We start from the raw sequence: 16999 nt of genomic DNA, 5'->3' as shown, positions 1-16999 counted from the left end.
GCGCGTAGTTTTATTTATCCTTCTACAAAATATTTAAGACATATCCTTTAAAAATAACCATATTGTGATTTTTTTGTCAAGCGTTCCATTGTCAAAAAATTTCAAAAGAATTGGAATAATGTGGCAACTTCGCATCGGAATTTCAAAAATAAACCTAGGAAGAGGTTAGGCTAATGAGAATTGTAAAAATATATAGGGTGTTTCATTAAAAAAAAAAAAAAAAACTAATTTGCGTGCTACACTTTGAAATAAAACACTGTATAATTAAAAATAATCTTGAGTATAGTCCTTAAAGCACCGTACTAATTTGATCTTTGACTTTTTGTTGTATGTCTTATAATTAATGATATGATATATGTGATATTTCTTGTTCTCAAGAGTAGATGGAAGTTCAGGGTAAATAACTTTTGTTACGAATAAATAGGATGTTTCATAAAATTGCGTTTGTGTCGAGAATAACAATAACATAAGATATCGGCGAACAATGATCATTTTAATTAATGAAATGGCAGCTTGTAAAAATAAAAATTAGTCAAAAATTATTTAATTAGAACTAATAATGGGCCATTACATTCCAGAATTAACATTTATTTCAATTTAATTTTTTTGTAGCACACAACTAAAGATAGTACAAATTAATAATAAATTTATATATTAAATAAAAGTTCACTGACGTTTCAAGTGAGTTTTTCGTCATAAAACATTTATGGTGACATCATTAACTTTGTTGTATTCCCACAATTTCAGGAAAATAATATAAGCTGTTAAGGTATAATCGATAAAAATGCCCCATTCATCAATTTTTTTTTACATCCTGTATAACTAGTTTTAGAAAATGTATTTATGTAGTTAAATAAATAATATCTTTTTAGAAGTGGCAAACATAAAAATTTTATTCGCGATTTACCATATTCTCCATAACCTTAAAACGTTTACAAGAATTTAAAGCAGTGGCTTTTGTAATTTCTAATTTAAATTGTAAGATTTTGTACTATTTTCATTTTTTTTTTCCAAAAATGTAAATCTGTAAGATGAAGACAGAAAATAAGGGCGGATTAACAAACCACCAGTACAGAAGTATATTATATTATAAAATGTAAATACTGTTTCTTTGGCAAAATTTTGAGATGACGATGCTTGTGCGGATGATCAGACAAATTTTTGTAAGTTCGTCAGATATGACTAAAAATACGTCCAAAATTTTTCAATAGTTAGTCTTGCTTTAGCTACCCAGTGATGTCCTCAACGAATGACAGATAGACGACTGATACACCAAAAGGTCGAAAAAACACGAAATGAACTATACGCGAAATAGACCCTAGTACAATATTTACCTGGCTTACACTCGGGAAGTACAAAATAAAGAAAAATAAAATATCAAATTCTGAATTCTGCGGTGGTCAAAAATTTTGTCGTATAATGGAATTTCAACAATTTCAACATATGCAATTTGACAAGTTCATTGAAAACACTAATTTATCTTCCATGTAGTGATAACCATATGGATTTTTTTTACATCATTTTGTACATTTGGTAAACTTGTACGACCACGTAACACGTAAGTGAAATCACCCGAAATATATTTTGGACATTTGTCAGAAATATGTAACTGCAGAATAGCTATGAATTTTGATTTTTTAAATTTGCACTCAAAGAATCAATTCCAAAGCAAAAGTATTACTTTTATAGGTTTTTCATAATGAATGAAACAACGCATAACTACGTACATACATATTTTGCTCTTTCCTTGGCCTGTAAAAGGGAACATTCGTATTTGCAACCATATACAGTTACAATTCAATAAGTTACTGAAATGATTTATGATCATATTGCGAATATTATAACTCGACATTTATGAAGTTATTTAAATTCAATTTACGTCTTGTTACCATTCTATGCAAAAAAAACCTGGCAGCGTTCAAGAATGTTGACAACAATCGTTTGTTCACTTTTTATGCTTCACATTGTACCTCGCTTTATTTTAACGATCACACGCCAACAAATCTGATACTAAGGTAAACAAGTTAATTTTAGATCATATAGTCTTCTGTCCATTGTGTAACTATTTCTAGAAAACCGCGACGTTATTAAAACTTCAAATAAAAATTCCGACAGTAGAGGAAGAAATTTCTGGTTTGAAGGCACCTGCGTACTGGTTTATGACCCTACTTCAATAATAATAAAGCGAAAGTGTGTCAGACAACTATTTGCCTTTGTCACTGAAATAATACTATTTTATTTGCGTTTTCAATTTTTATTATTTTAGTGAGGCTGTTTACACACATTAACTTCGCCGCGTTGTTTAGATGACTAATAGACAAACAAATCGACCATCAATAAACAGGAAGGTTAGAATAATAAAATTTTCCGTCCCTTGCCACCGTGGGCTAGCTTTATGGCGCGTCGCACTACGATGATCTTATAAGGGTACGTTGGGCGAAGCTCCGAAGACAGATAGTTGAATCGATAAAATGTTGTGAGTAACGCATGCGAAAAACGCCGACTGAAACAAGAAAAGTCTAGAATAAAATTACTGACCTTACTTAAGTTTCTGAGGTCACTTGGTGACGTTTTTTTTAAATGGAAACATTTATTGTTGGCTCATAATAAATTGCTCTTGGCAGTGTCAGTGCGATTTATTGGAACGAATAGCGAGGGACTTAATCGGAAATTTCCAGGAGTAGTTATCGAAGGGGTAAATTTAGGTTTCCAATAATTGCATTTATGGATGACACGAGACGAAATTCTCGATTTTATAAATATTGTGACTCATGTGGAATTTGGAAAGTGTACAAATATGTGTTATTATTTCACACACGGGGCAGAAATAGACAACATTGAAAGCGGAGCCCACTTACGAGGACGCAACGTATACTCGTTTGAGTATTAAAAATGAAATTGAAATCTAATATGTAAAACAAAAGGTGTGTCACACGTCATAAATTACCAGACAATTGTTATATGAAATGTTACCCCGATTTTATTTGCCAAGTAGGAATAATAAAATTATAACGACGTGATTACAAGAATCTTAAAATACATTACGTACATATCTTGGTACTTAAAGTAAATTAACCATGCTACACACTCATACATAGGAATTCTTGTTTCTTGTACCCTCCTACGACCTCATTTTTTTCGGTCGATCGATATAAATGTATCCTTAAAAAACTGACTCGATTTCTTCCCTATTGACGTTCCATTAAAACGAATATCTGTTAAACCATTAAATGACCAAGTGTCAGAATAATGGTTCATCCCCTCGACTTCGATCCCTCGACCCCTTGAGGTGTTTGTGCGGTTTGAAAGCATAAAATCAGAAAGGGGCAATGATTATTGATACAATAAGGGACGCAAGCTGGGCACAGATGTTGCCATAAAATCCCGTAATAAAAGAAACGACGGAAATATTCACTTCCAGATGAATTAAATTCCCAAATAAACAGGTATAACTAGGATGCCCATAAAAGGTAAGGTTTGATAATGGAAAAAGGTGCGTGGGCACGACCTCCGCAGCGTCACGAGCAAGTTCACCCACTTAATTAAATAGATAGTAGGACGAAGAAATGGTGCTGTTGGTATCCACCAAGAAAAGTCTAAATATAGTTTATAGTAGAGTCGTAAAGTGGAAAATGTAGCTAATAGCATTATCATCACGTGGAATTAACACTAAGGAAAATTAAACAATAATATTTAGAACCCTTGAGAGTTTTATGGTGGTCATGATGAGTAGGGAGTAGTGTTAATGAGTTAACAAAGCGGAAAATTCTCGAATTTTGCTAATGAATGAAGAGGTGGTTTCAAGACCTTTGATCTTCGATGTAAATTATTCTAGGTTTGCTAATTAGCATTAGGTGGTTTAGATGACTTCATTGTTGTGGAGGCTTCGCTTTCACTTTTATGGATAGGGCTAATAAAATGGATTTTTTTAGATACAAAGATATTTTTTGACTTTGCGAAATTGTTTACTTTTTGTTCATGTTTTAAGTTTGCAAAAAATGGCCTAGATAATTTAATAAAATCGATTTATATATGTATTTAAACTTGTAGCTTCTGTAAATAAAATATTCAGACATTATTATTTTCCTTCTTTATATAAAATTTTCGAAATCTTAAAAAAAATTGTAAGAAATCTTTTTTTAAAGTCTGTATTCTTTAAAGTAATAAATATTTCCCGATGTGCTTCCACAACTTTAAACACCATCTTTTTCTGCTGAAACCTATCTCAAAGTCTTCCTGTTAACAAAAGTTTGTTTCTATTTGTGGAAAAAAAGTAGTACAAAATAGTGTTGAAACTTTCAACAAATGCACTGTTTATTTTATTCTAATTCTGAAGTTATTTAATGTTAATCTTGTATTAGCAGCGGGTGCTCGCTAACTCGAATGAATAAATTTCAGTCAGCCTCAAGGTGGCAGCAGAATAATCGTACAAAGCATAAAACAGCTTCCATGGGGGGTTTTAACTTTTTACTGCCTTGGGAAATGCAACATTTCCGAGCAGATGTGCCCATTTTAAATTAGCTACTGTCTCTTTTTCATAACTTCGTTCCATCTTTATTTTTTTTTTGTCGCGTCTAAATGTGTTTCGTATTCTGTCGCCAGGCTCTTTTAGGGAATGAGGGTTAGTGTTTTTGATGTGGCTAATTGTAGCAGATGTCTTTATCTCTAGGTTATCAGGAAGGTCGAATTTGTCGCTGCATGAAAAATATTCTATAAAATCGTGCGGTTTTTGACCTAATGAATTATAATGGGCGCAATAAATGCTTTAATTCGTTGCATGCAGCTTAATTTCCCGAGTATTGATTAAAGTGTCTCGTGTTTTTTGATGTATGACATGAAACAGATTTTTAAGTTGTAGTAAAGTTAGATGAATAGTAATAATATTTATGGTACACATATTTTACGTAAGTCAAATGAATTTTAAAATTGTAAATTATTTAGATTTAAAGTCTTATGTTTACATGTGGGGATAATATTGACAACATTTTATGTTATAGTATGTGTAGGATTACCGGAACTTTACAGACGTACTCATTACATAAAAAAAAAATAGAAAAACGAAGCTTTGTAACAGATAGTGTTATCAGTTTATTTTCCCGAACTTATTTTGCCTACACATAACGCTATAATTAATGTTAATTAGGGTTATACATCTGTATCACAGTTAATATATTTATCTCATTTTATCTCATTAAAAAATTGGTAATGTCGATTTTAAAAAATAAATGAATAAATAATTACTGCAGATAGGGTGCAGATTATTTTTCATTTTTTTTTACTTTCTTGTATGTATACAATAGATAATTTGATTGTGTCGCGAAAATTTCAGTCAAATTGTTATGCTAATCATAACTTTACTGCCTTTCCACAATTTGAAAGAAAATGCTTACGAAAATAAACACAATAAATTGGTTCAAACATCGATTTCTTTTCGAGTATCGCTTGTAAGTTATTCTAAAAAAATAAAAGAATGTTGTTGAAACACAAATAAAATCGTGTTCGGAGTGGGACTCCTCAGTAAACATTTATTTAATATTTTTGGAGATGACCCCAATCAATTTTTGGTGGGGTCAAATATATTAATTTTAATGTGTATGATACTGCTTAATACTAATTATTATGGTGTTATTGTTTTGCCAGAATTTATAATTTTCTTTTGAAATGACGTCATCAGTTTTGTGGAGGGCGTGAATAAAACATTTAGTTAAACTTTTGTAATCACTAATTCAGGGTTATTGTCTTAATAAAATAATTAAAGACATCCGTCATGTCGTTCCTTGGAACGGTTGTAAAATTTCATTGTACGAAAAAATTAAGATAACTTATATACATGAAGTTAAAAATAGGACTAAGAAGTCTCGCTGCATATTTCAAGTTAGATTTACCAACAATATTTTAAGATTACGTCATTTTTGGAGGAGATGAACGCGCAAATATTTATAGACGTTTTAATTTCTTTACTTAATTTCAAAGTATATTTCAGAGCTTAGTAAAATCGCCAACAGGCAGACCGCACACGGACCACAAACTCGCGCAACTTAGCACCTGTATTTTCGACTTTACGACATATGAAGCAGCAAGAAACCGTGAAATGAGACAATTGTTCAACTCGTTCTATTAAAATATACTTTCATTGTGTTCGGCAATACACCGAAAATATTATTTTCTGGAATATGTATTAAAAACGCATTTTATTGTCCAATTATGTATTAAAGTAATGAAGAAAAAAAATTATATGTATATGTAAAAATAACAAAGACGTGTATCTTATAAACTTTATCGAATTTCTATCTGCACCAGAAAAACAAAATAAATTATTGCGCATCTCCATTTTTTATCATTCGTGTTGTTATTCGACTTCGTCCCAACAATCAATCTCCATATTTGTAATGAAAATAAATTATGCTGCACTGTCCGTACAAAAGAATTATTTACGCTATAATAACATTTATTTGATAGTTAGAATATACACAGTGGTACTAGAGGTATCTTTTAAATAGCAGGAGATATTAATTCAGATAGATTAGTAAAAATAGTAAAAAGTTTGTAGAAGGTACCAATTTCCAAAATTTTTTAAATATTTTGAATGACCATTATTCGTAAATTTATTAATTTTGTGACAAGCAAATGCAAAACCTATTTCAAATTTTTAAAAATGACGAACTTCAGATTTTTACAATAATAACTGTTGTATAATAAGTATTTCAAACTTCAAGTTTTTAAACTTTAATTTAGTGAAACTCGAAATTGTTGCCATTGGCGAAATCCCAATGTTGGGAAACATTACAGTAGACACATATCACTCTGTGCTATGTCAAATTTATTTTAGTATAACTCTGAAAAAAAAGGTCTATAGTTATTTAGACAGAACTTCTCTTGCTTTTGAAGTGGAGTCAAATAAATTATAAATACTAACATATTTTTTTTTTGGAAACTCTTATAAGCTTAAATAATGTGTTATGCCTATGCTACAAGTCCATTTTTTTAAATAAAATTTATAATATATCAATTGCGACAGGTAATTTGTAGTAACAACAGAACTGTATTCCCAGAATTTCGGAAAATAAAGTTAGCCCTTTTTGTTTTAATCAATAAAATAAATTGCTTCATTCCTAAATTTTTTGAGACATTCTGTATAAGCAATTTTTAAAAATATGAACATGTTGGTACGCCATAAGCGTCGATTTACAATATTTTACACATTTTTGATAGCATTTATTCATCAAAATTTGAGAAGACGTCATCAAACCTTTGAACGAAATAAATAGCTAAATTTTGATACGCATTTTACTGTTTCTAGCAAACTTTAAAATGTTTACAAGATCGCAGAGCATTCGGTTTCGTAGTTTTTAGGTTAAATTATACAATTTTGATTTTTTCCAAACATTTGGGTCTCTAAACCGATTAATAAACCACAAGTTTTTTTTACTTTGTAAAATTTTGAAATGACGTCATGAAATTGTCGGTGAGGAGACCAATTTTTGTTAGCTTTTTTTATGACAATAAATACAGGATATTCCTAAAACACACCTAAAATTTCACAACGCTCAATGCCATAGTTTTGGATATTGTCTGTCTATGCTAATGAAATCGCCAACAGACGACAGACTGGTGGAAACGGGAGACCTACTTTTTCATACTCCAGGGTCTAAAAATATGTAAAACTTATATTTGTCTCAATATCAAACCAAAACGTGTATTTTTAAAGTTTCCCGAATTTCTATCTGCACCAGAAAAAACAAAATAAATTATTTAATGTACTCTCTGTTGTTATTCGGCTTCGTGAAAACAAATAACCTCCAGATTTGCAATAAAAATAAATTATATTTTACTGTCTTTATATGCGCAAAACTATTATTTGCTTTTTAATAAAATTTATTGATAATACATATATTGTATTTTCCGTTATACATACTAGAAAATTGTAGTTACCAATTCACACAATTCTTGAAATAGTTTGAAGGATAAATACTCTAATTACTCTGAAATACATTAGGTAAAGTATTAATTTTGTTAACATCCAAATGCTCAATTAAATTAAACCCCAAATGTCTGTTTTTTTAGAACGATTCTGATATTATTGAAGACGACTCCAACTTTTTTTAATTATCATTAATTTAGTCTAACTTGAATTTCTTAGCATTTATGAAATCCACTATTGGAAATCAACATGGGTAGAGCACGATAACACGAGATTATATGCTCAAAAAAGTCCTCTAGTGGGCCATGGAATTTATTTTTGAAATAATGACGTTGGCATTGCAGCTATTCGAAGCTTTATTTGACAGTTATTTGACCGTAACTTTCAAACTAAACAAGGAACGCGTTGAAGTTGCCAACATCATCATTTTAAAAATAAATTTCATGGCCTATTAGAGGCCTTTTTTTCAATAATGTGGTAGTTCAACAGTTTATTACTATATTTTACTTTGCTGGTGCTACGTGAAATACATTTTTACAAAATCTAAAAAAAAATGGTAATTGTCAACTTTTTAACATTGTTTCAAAAAAGTGAAAATACAATGTGTTACAAAGTAAGGATTTGTGTGAACGAATAACGACAACACAATCGATGAAACAGTCGTCATGAACAAATGAAAATAATTATTTTTACTAAATTATTTTATTGATAAAGTGCAGTTGTAGAAAAAATTGTATGTGTAATTTCTTGACGAAATGTTAAAAAACATCATTTCATAAACAATTAGTTTAACGCTGCAGCACAATACAATTTTTCATGGGAAAATTTTAGAACTGACATCGAAATTAATATACAGGGTGAGTCATTAAGCGCGCGCTCCTCGATATATCTTAATTATTAGAAATAGAAAGATAAGGACCAAAGTTGTACGGTTCTTTGAGGACCAGACACTCAAATTATTTTCAACTATACAGAGTGGAATATCCATGTTTTTATCCATTCTTTTCTTATGGGCTTTATAACCATAGTTTATTTTTGAAATTCCGATGCGGCGTTGCAATATTATTCCAATTTTCTTGAATTTTTTTAATAGTGAAAAGGTTCACAAAAAATGCAACAGCGTTATTTTTAAAATCTGTGTCAACAATATTTTGTGGAGAACTGGAGAAATATAAAAAATATCTTATATACACGGTGTTTATATATGTATATATTTTAAATTATTACAATTTTTAAATATCGTATTTTCTATATTTAAAGTAGATAATTATTGTGAAGTTTTACTTGGTTAAGATACAAAACCGATATATTAAAAGAAAAAATACAAAAAAAAGAAAGATATAGTAATAAAAAACAAATTGTGTGCTATACCTAACAAATAAAACACTGCATTGTTGAAAATAATTTTAATATACCTATGACACTTAAAGAACCGTATAACTTATTTTTCTATTTCTACTAATTAATAAGTTATTGAGGATCATAAATCACCCTGTATATACAGAAAAAACAAACGTTTACGTTAAAATAGGGTATATTTTCTGTTGTCGCATGTCATACAAGCACAGCATTGTGCGTCATCGATTACGAAAGGAAATCATTCGGAATTTTTTTAATGATTACAGAATAATACATCAAAAACCGTATAAGTTCCTTTGTGCTTAATTCGCAGGAATTTAACACCCGCCTTAAACAATTGACTGTCTAGTCAGTGCCCCTCGTCATCCCACCCACTCCTTTGAATCATCCATCTCAAAAAAATGGTTCTACGTCACTATTGTTGCTTAGGTGTTTACAACCAAGTGTGTAGGTGCCATCCCGATTCCAAATAATTAATCGGACACTAGCAAACCGATGCATCTCGAACATTCATTTCTTCGCCAAGGTATACCGAGCGTTGCGCAAGTCCCCCACACACAATCTATTTAAAACCTAAAGCCCAGTTCAAGCCATCAGTCGAGCTTGAACCATCGTGCATGCACAGCGAGAGCGAGTGCTTTGAAACAACATAACGTGTTTAGTGCAGTGAAGTGTAGTAGCAGTTAAAAGCAACAAAATGTCCGAAGGAATCCGACGTGACATCCCCATCAAGTTGGGCGACTTCAGCGTAATCGACACCGAATTTAGCAGTATAAGGGAGAGGTTTGACGCGGAAATGCGAAAAATGGAGGAAGAGATGAGCAAATTTAGGTCCGAACTGATGAATAGAGAATCAAATAACTTCTTCAGAAGCACGACAAGGTAGATATTTGGCGGAGGTTGAGGGTGAGGTAGCTTGTAACAACCACTAATAGGAAAGAGGACAAGTGGAATCGATAGGGGTGAAAATCGTGGCCGCTGCATTCTTACACAATACATGACCAGAGCGACGCCCACTAACCCATTTCCTCTCAATGGGTCTTTGTGCGTACTCGTCCAACCCTGCACGAGACCGCTTGACTTAATGAATGGACAACGACCCGACCCTTTTTGGTAGAGCCGGATATCGCCAAAAAGGGATACCAGATACATTATACACGTTTCGTAATTGGCATATAGAAATTTATTTAGAGAGTAAACACTTTACAGGCAACAGCGTAATTTATTAAAGTAATGGATTTTGTAATTGTGCAAATATTTGTTTAGACTGACGCAGGTGCACTAAGGCAAACGTCCAATATTTAGGCCGGGAAAGTGACACCACCTAGGCTACCAACAGATGAGTGGTTAATTGGATGCTCGATTGGAGGCTGCGTTTTCCTGTTGGCGGTACATGAATTTGTTGCTAGTGCAGTATAATTAAGAATGAGTCACTCCGTTGACATATCCAAGGTTATGAGCCGTAAACAATCCACCTTGCAGAGGCAATCTACAATGAAAACAAGCCAAAACTTCCAGAATAGAATTTTGAGCAGGTTTTGCCAAACATGGATGGCGAATGCCGTCGCCAAAAGAGGCCAAAATGAGATGAAGGTCCCCAAATTCTCATAAAGGTGAAGGCAATGGTGGAAAGGCACAGTCATAAAACACACGATTCGATAGAAGCTGTTTTTGTAAATCTGGTACATCCAAAAACTAAATGACTGGTAGAAAATATGTCAAAAATTTTAAAATCTATAAGGCTTCAGGATGTTGGCTAGAACTTCGTTCAGATTTGTTGCAAAAACTATTCACATTTTTAAAACAATAATATTGATAAAATGATAAAAATCACGACACTGAATTACAATGATAAAATCGAATACTTGTTAACACAAACCAATTAACAGTATTTCGCAACATTGTTGTTTTTTTTATGAAACTGAGTCACCTTTTTAATATGAATCTGATATAATGAGAGCAACTCTTCAGACAGAAGTTTTTACGCGTTTTATTTTATTGGTTTGGTGTAACACGTACTTGGTTTTGTGTGAATAAAGTTAAGAAAAATTGCAAAAATACACGAATAATTATAATAAAAATTGCGGCACTTGTAACGAATAGTATCAGAGCTGCCTAATCAATAAGTAAACAAAAATTGCACAATTAACATGATAATCTCCGATTAATATTTCCAGTCAACATACTGCCTCACAAAAAAGTCCAACCCACACGCTAGAAGCGCTATTTTAAACTAGACGCCGGTTCTACAGACTTACTTTTCGTTGCCTCATTGTTTGTGAAATTTTCATTGCCATATTTTTTCACATCTGCCAGATGCAGGGATGTTTGTTCACCAATTATCATAAATTTTATTTCTTTTTTTTTCTAAACGTTTACGATTACAATCGGCGCTTGACAACTGTGTCCATTTAAAGACAGCATACGTAACATTTGGATGATGTCATCGGACAAAAATAGAAACCTGTTTTACACTGCACTACAATCATACAGGAATGTAGTTGTGCATAAGCATGCAGCGCCCACAAAATTATAATGCAATTTAAATATAATAAAGCGTGCAGCGACGGTCAAGAGCGACTCAGTGTTAGTCTACACAGATGGGCACGTTCGGAGCTATAAAAAATTCGCGTTGGCGAATTTATCAATGATTTTTTTTCGAAGTTAAAATTTCACACTTAATGATGGTCACGTTCGAGTCACTTTGTGGCTAAAGGAGCGATTAGATGGGAATCGACGGAAGTGTTAACACGTCCTCAGTGGTTTACATTGATTTTTTAAATTTGTAGTGTTGTAGCTTGAATATAACAATCTAACAATGCTTTTAATGTTTGCATGTCGTACGAATATGAGAGTGTTTCTGGAGGAAACAAATCTAAATCGTCAAGGTTTGTATCAACGGCGTCACCAAAACAAGTAGTTACATGATTAGTGGACCTGTAGTGATTTACACACTCCATAACCATTACGTTACGTAACGCATGACCTAAGATGTGTCCATATTTTAGCACAACTACTCAATCCTCACACAACTCCGGTTTAGACGTAGCTCAAAGACCCGGGGGTGACGTCAGAACATGGTACGATGATCTAAACTCGCCTTTAATCCAAGAAGATGGAAATAACAAATGCCTAAAATTACGATTCGATGTGAGTCAGTACGCCCCAGAGGAAATCGTTGTAAAGACTGTGGACAACAAATTATTGGTAAGTGGGCGGTGCGTTTTGTCAAATCGAGACTCATTGTCGGTTTCGTAGGTACACGCAAAACACGAAGAAAAAACAGAATCTAAGTCAGTGTATCGAGAGTACAATAGGGAATTCCTGCTGCCTAAGGGAACCAATCCTGAACAAATCAAGAGTTCTTTGAGCAAAGATGGCGTTTTGACGGTCGAGGCCCCATTGCCGGCGATCACTGCTGGAGAAACATTGATTCCAATCCAACACTAAGCACCAATTGTTTATTTAAATTCCCACCGCTTTTAGATCGTTACTTTGAAAATTTTGCAATATCTTTTTGGCAATATGTTAGACTTGTAATTTATTTATGGAATCTGTGCTAACTCAGACGATCGTCACCTGTCGACGCTTAATTAAGTTCTTTGTTTAGCTATGCAAGAAGTGTAGTATATAAACTTTTGTAAGTTATTTATAAACAATAAAGTATTTTTAAACAGAGACTTTTTGGGGTGATTGAATTGAAAATGCGCTCGGAAGCATCAAACAATTTTTTAATAACAAATCATGGATTTTAAGTGTTTTGGCGTGAATTGTTGGAAATGAGACTCAACAGAATTTGTACACTACAATCAGTGATACAATGCTAACACCTAAGCAGAGATTGGACCAAGGAATGTTCCACCTTTTCTTCGTAATCTTATCTGCAGGTTTGATCGTCGAGTCCCACTAAAAAGAAAAAAGCTTAAACGGTGTTGTCAAAAGCGAATCAACGATAATGAAGTTAGTTCATGCGGATTTCAGTGGTTGTCAGCGGAAAATACACTGTTGGACACAAAATTCAACGCTTAAAAGTCGTTGCTTCAAATAACTTGGCTCTACCTGACCTAGACCTCTCTTTTTTTTTAATTAAAAAAATGTTGGGTAACAGCGCATTGATATTTAGCCAACTATTAATTGGCACGTTGCTGACTTTTGATAAATTACAAACATTCGTTTCCTCGACTTTCTTTTTGTCTAGCAGTATATTTCGTAGATCAATAATTTAACTGGCACTCCGTTGCTAAGTTGTTTAAAGTAATTTATTTCTGTAACGTTACCTGTCAAGAGTGTCATATTTCGATAAGACACGAACTCGAAACTCTGCCGTTTATAATTCTTTGTATGTGAATGGAAAAAATGTTAAATTTTGTGTTTCTCAAGGACATCATTTTCTAAAAATTCAAATGTTCACGAACGTCAGATTTTAATAGCTACAACGGCAGCTAATAAAACATTTGTAAAATATTGTTTTAACTTGCCACAAAAGGAATTATTACTTAACATTACGATTGTTAATTGTCTGCTGTGACAGACACATAAAGGACGTTATCTTATTTTATGTAAATGCAAATAACTGGCTTTATAAAGTCTATAATTTGTTCCTTTGTGATGCCAGCAACACATTTAGTCAATATTTGTTCATTTAGCGAAGGTACTAAATCTCTTTTGTCTACGCCATTTCACCTCAACGAAATTGAATTTGCTATAATCGCCAGCTCATGGGAAATTGGATCCTATTAAGTGTAACTTTTTATACCTCTTATTAGAACCAGAGTTTTTCATCGTAATTACATGGTGATACAAGTGGATGCGGTTTAACTGGATCATTGACGCTAGGATGTGACCAGTTTTTTTTTAATTAGTGCCATTGAAATATTTATTTAGATAATTAATGTTTAAAGAAGCATAAAAGGATCATAGAGAATTAAGTTTTTAATCGTATAAAAATATTATCTTTTTTGTCTAAATATTACATTGTAAATAAATGACAAATTCTAAATAATACTAGCAATTTACTATATTTTCGTTCCATTTGAAGCGTTTTTAAATTCGTAAATTATTTTCTATGATCTTTACATACATATATTATAATTTAAGATCAAAAAAATAAGTCACTTTTAATTTATTATGAGTTTCTTCAAATTTTTATGGCACTTTGTATTTCCACAAATTTAGTATATTTGTACTCTAAATTGCTTTCTGCACGTATACATGTCATAATTTGATGGCTACAGTGATACATACCTGCTCGGTCTTTTTAACTAGTTGTTGAGAAATTATATTTAATCGATTAATTTGTTGACGGGTTTTAGCAATCAAGATATTCATTTCCTTGGACTCAGGTAGGCTTAATTTCTGCGTACTATTTGCTATAACAAATTTGAGTCCGGCCTCCATTGCGTGAAGTTGTTTGATACACGTAAGTACACTTGCGGCAACATCAATATTTCTGTAAATAAAATTCGGTTGTTAAAATATTAGAAACATATCCAGAGTACTTTAGAGCAATGTCTTTACTAGTTTAAATTTAAATGTGCTGTGTCTACGCTGTAGTTAAGGCACCTTTAGGCAAAAACTTATGATATATTAAAAAAATATATACGTGGTTGAACCTTTGGGTGTGGAATTTTAATTAATTTAATTCCTTCCTGTTACCATAAGATATGTTGATATATGAGAACGTGATTAAAATAAATCGGGCACCGAAAGTTATGCTTGCTTGTCAAAAAGACAAACAACATTTGTATGATATAAATGTACCACAGAAATGACAAAACGCTTCCGGTTTGCAATCTAAAAATATTTGCCGTAGAAATATGATAGTTAACGAGAAGTTTTTATTCTGACACGCAGTTGAAGTATAGATAAATATACTTCGTTTATTTTCATGCAATGACATTTCACTGTATCACATGAACTTACCTGACTTGACCTAATGGATTAACTTAAATTTTTGGGATCCTTAACCAGGTTAATTTTTACGAAATTTCAATCAAATTTGTTGATAATGCAATAAATTATGTGTATATCTTTGTTAAAAATGTTATTAAAATTCCACCCCAGAAAAATAATAACATTTTATAGCGTGGACGCAAAACTCGTGAATTAAATTGTAAAGTATCATTTAGCTTAATAATTTTTGTTCCAGAAATTGTTTAACCGCGCTTTATAGTTCAACCTTTTTTTTTTTAATACATACGTATACATTTGATCCCTCTTAATAAAAGGAATTGACTGTGGTTTAAATGGGTGTTTATGAAACTTGTATAAACCCCCTACTATTCGCTGCCTTTGGTATGGAAATTGCACCCCTAGTTCTTGCAGCTTGGTATCAGTAAGTGCCAGAAATTCGCCCAGCGTAATTTTCTGGTCCCATAAAATTGGCATCACGTGTTCACTTTTAGTCCCACGCAGTATCTTACAAATATCACTGAAGAACTGTGGCCTAAAACAAATAATTGCATAAATCTGTTTTTCTTTAATGTTAAACATGTTAACATACTTTTCATTTTTCCCCAAAACATCAAAAGTTTCTTCAAAATTCAGTTCATTGTTGTTTAGGCGTGAATAAAACTCGTCAAATGGATCTTTAGGGAATAAGTCTACAATGTCTTGGAAGCCGTTGGAGTGGGCCAAATCTGCCGCGGTGTTCCCTCTGATATCTACTTTTGCAAATGTGAAGCCTTGGCTTAAAAGAAATTGCACGATTTTTAGGTGATTGCCGTCCACAGCCCAGAAAAGGACCTTCAAAATAATTATTTGCAAAAATGATCATTCACATGCTTTCTATATTACATCCCATCGTTGATTGTCTTCCGCGTTTTTATCTACTAGAGGTAACAATAGTTTAACAGTCTCTAAATGGCCATTATTTGCAGCACACATTATGGCCGTCCGTCTTTTACTATCAACGATATTTACATCTACACCCCTTTCTAATAATAATTTAACACATGTTAGTATACTTTGTTCTACAGTTTCATCATTTGAATTAATTGCACACAATAACATTAGTGGAGTAGTGCCATCTGCAAACTCTGCATTAAAACAAATAAATTGGACGAAATTTAGTGAACCTTTTCTTTGATGAACATTGGCACCCCGTTCAAGAAGACCAGAAATTATTCTTTCGTCTCCTGTTGTGCACGCTAGAAGGAAAGGCGTCCATCCAAATTCTAGATCTACATCGACGTCTACACCTGAAATGTTTATTAGTGGTTATGCAACCCAAAATATTCCAACATTTTGAATTTTTTATATTAAATTTGTTTGTTTATACAAAGCGTTTAAAATTTACTGAGAGCTGGCGTTCAACAATGCTGAGTTTACCTGTATCAAGTTCTGTGAATACAGTTTCTGGCCTTCCAAATGAAATGGCCGAAAAAATAGTTTTTAATTGCCTCTGCTTTTCTTCAGCTTCTGTATCTATGTTTTCGGCTGCCTGTCTTTGTACAGCTTTTAGTTTTTCCTAAAATGATAATTGCTACAAAAGGCAGTAATGATAAAATAAAAAACTACCTTAAATTCGTAGTATTCGTTGTCGTCTGACAACCCATCTTCATCGTCACTACTCATATCTGGTCCGTACAACATTTTTCTGTTTCTAATTGAACAATATTAAATTATTAAACAACGTTTCGGTAGAAAACGTTAACGATTTTGAGGTTATATTTTTTGTTTTATTCACTTGGTTTAGGCCACCTCCAAACACGCCATGTT

The 16999-nt window shown here is 32.4% G+C and overlaps 2 protein-coding genes across 4 annotated transcripts; one reads left to right on the top strand and one right to left on the bottom strand.

Moving 5' to 3' along the window:
• Nucleotides 1-2404: 2404 nt before the first annotated feature.
• On the bottom strand, nt 2405-16974 carry LOC135126990 (ankyrin repeat, SAM and basic leucine zipper domain-containing protein 1-like). 2 transcript variants are annotated; one of them, XM_064053272.1, is made up of 8 exons: nt 16799-16974; nt 16610-16748; nt 16357-16479; nt 16076-16308; nt 15783-16024; nt 15480-15725; nt 14525-14729; nt 2405-2503 (listed from the first exon to the last, which is right to left on the bottom strand). In XM_064053272.1, exons 1-8 carry the CDS (start codon nt 16871-16873, stop codon nt 2420-2422), a joined length of 1347 nt encoding a protein of 448 aa, XP_063909342.1. In that variant the 5' UTR covers nt 16874-16974; the 3' UTR covers nt 2405-2419. The 2 variants fall into 2 exon arrangements, with proteins under 2 accessions (XP_063909342.1, XP_063909341.1); XM_064053271.1 differs by lacking the exon at nt 2405-2503 and adding an exon at nt 12994-13186 and having other exon boundaries at nt 16799-16973.
• LOC135126991 (heat shock protein beta-1) lies at nt 9825-12958 on the top strand. Of its 2 annotated transcripts, XM_064053274.1 has the most exons (4): nt 9825-10162; nt 12118-12168; nt 12289-12487; nt 12539-12958. In XM_064053274.1, exons 1-4 carry the CDS (start codon nt 9978-9980, stop codon nt 12728-12730), a joined length of 627 nt encoding a protein of 208 aa, XP_063909344.1. In that variant the 5' UTR covers nt 9825-9977; the 3' UTR covers nt 12731-12958. The 2 variants fall into 2 exon arrangements, with proteins under 2 accessions (XP_063909344.1, XP_063909343.1); XM_064053273.1 differs by lacking the exon at nt 12118-12168 and having other exon boundaries at nt 9854-10162.
• Nucleotides 16975-16999: the final 25 nt, after the last annotated feature.

The sequence above is a fragment of the Zophobas morio genome, unplaced genomic scaffold (genome assembly GCF_036711695.1).
Source record: "Zophobas morio isolate AGI-343-1 ecotype UQ-CSIRO unplaced genomic scaffold, CSIRO_AGI_Zmor_V1 ptg000011l, whole genome shotgun sequence".
NCBI lineage: Eukaryota > Metazoa > Arthropoda > Insecta > Coleoptera > Tenebrionidae > Zophobas > Zophobas morio.
Note: the sequence above shows the minus strand (reverse complement) of the source record. Positions and strands in the feature narration are given on the sequence as shown.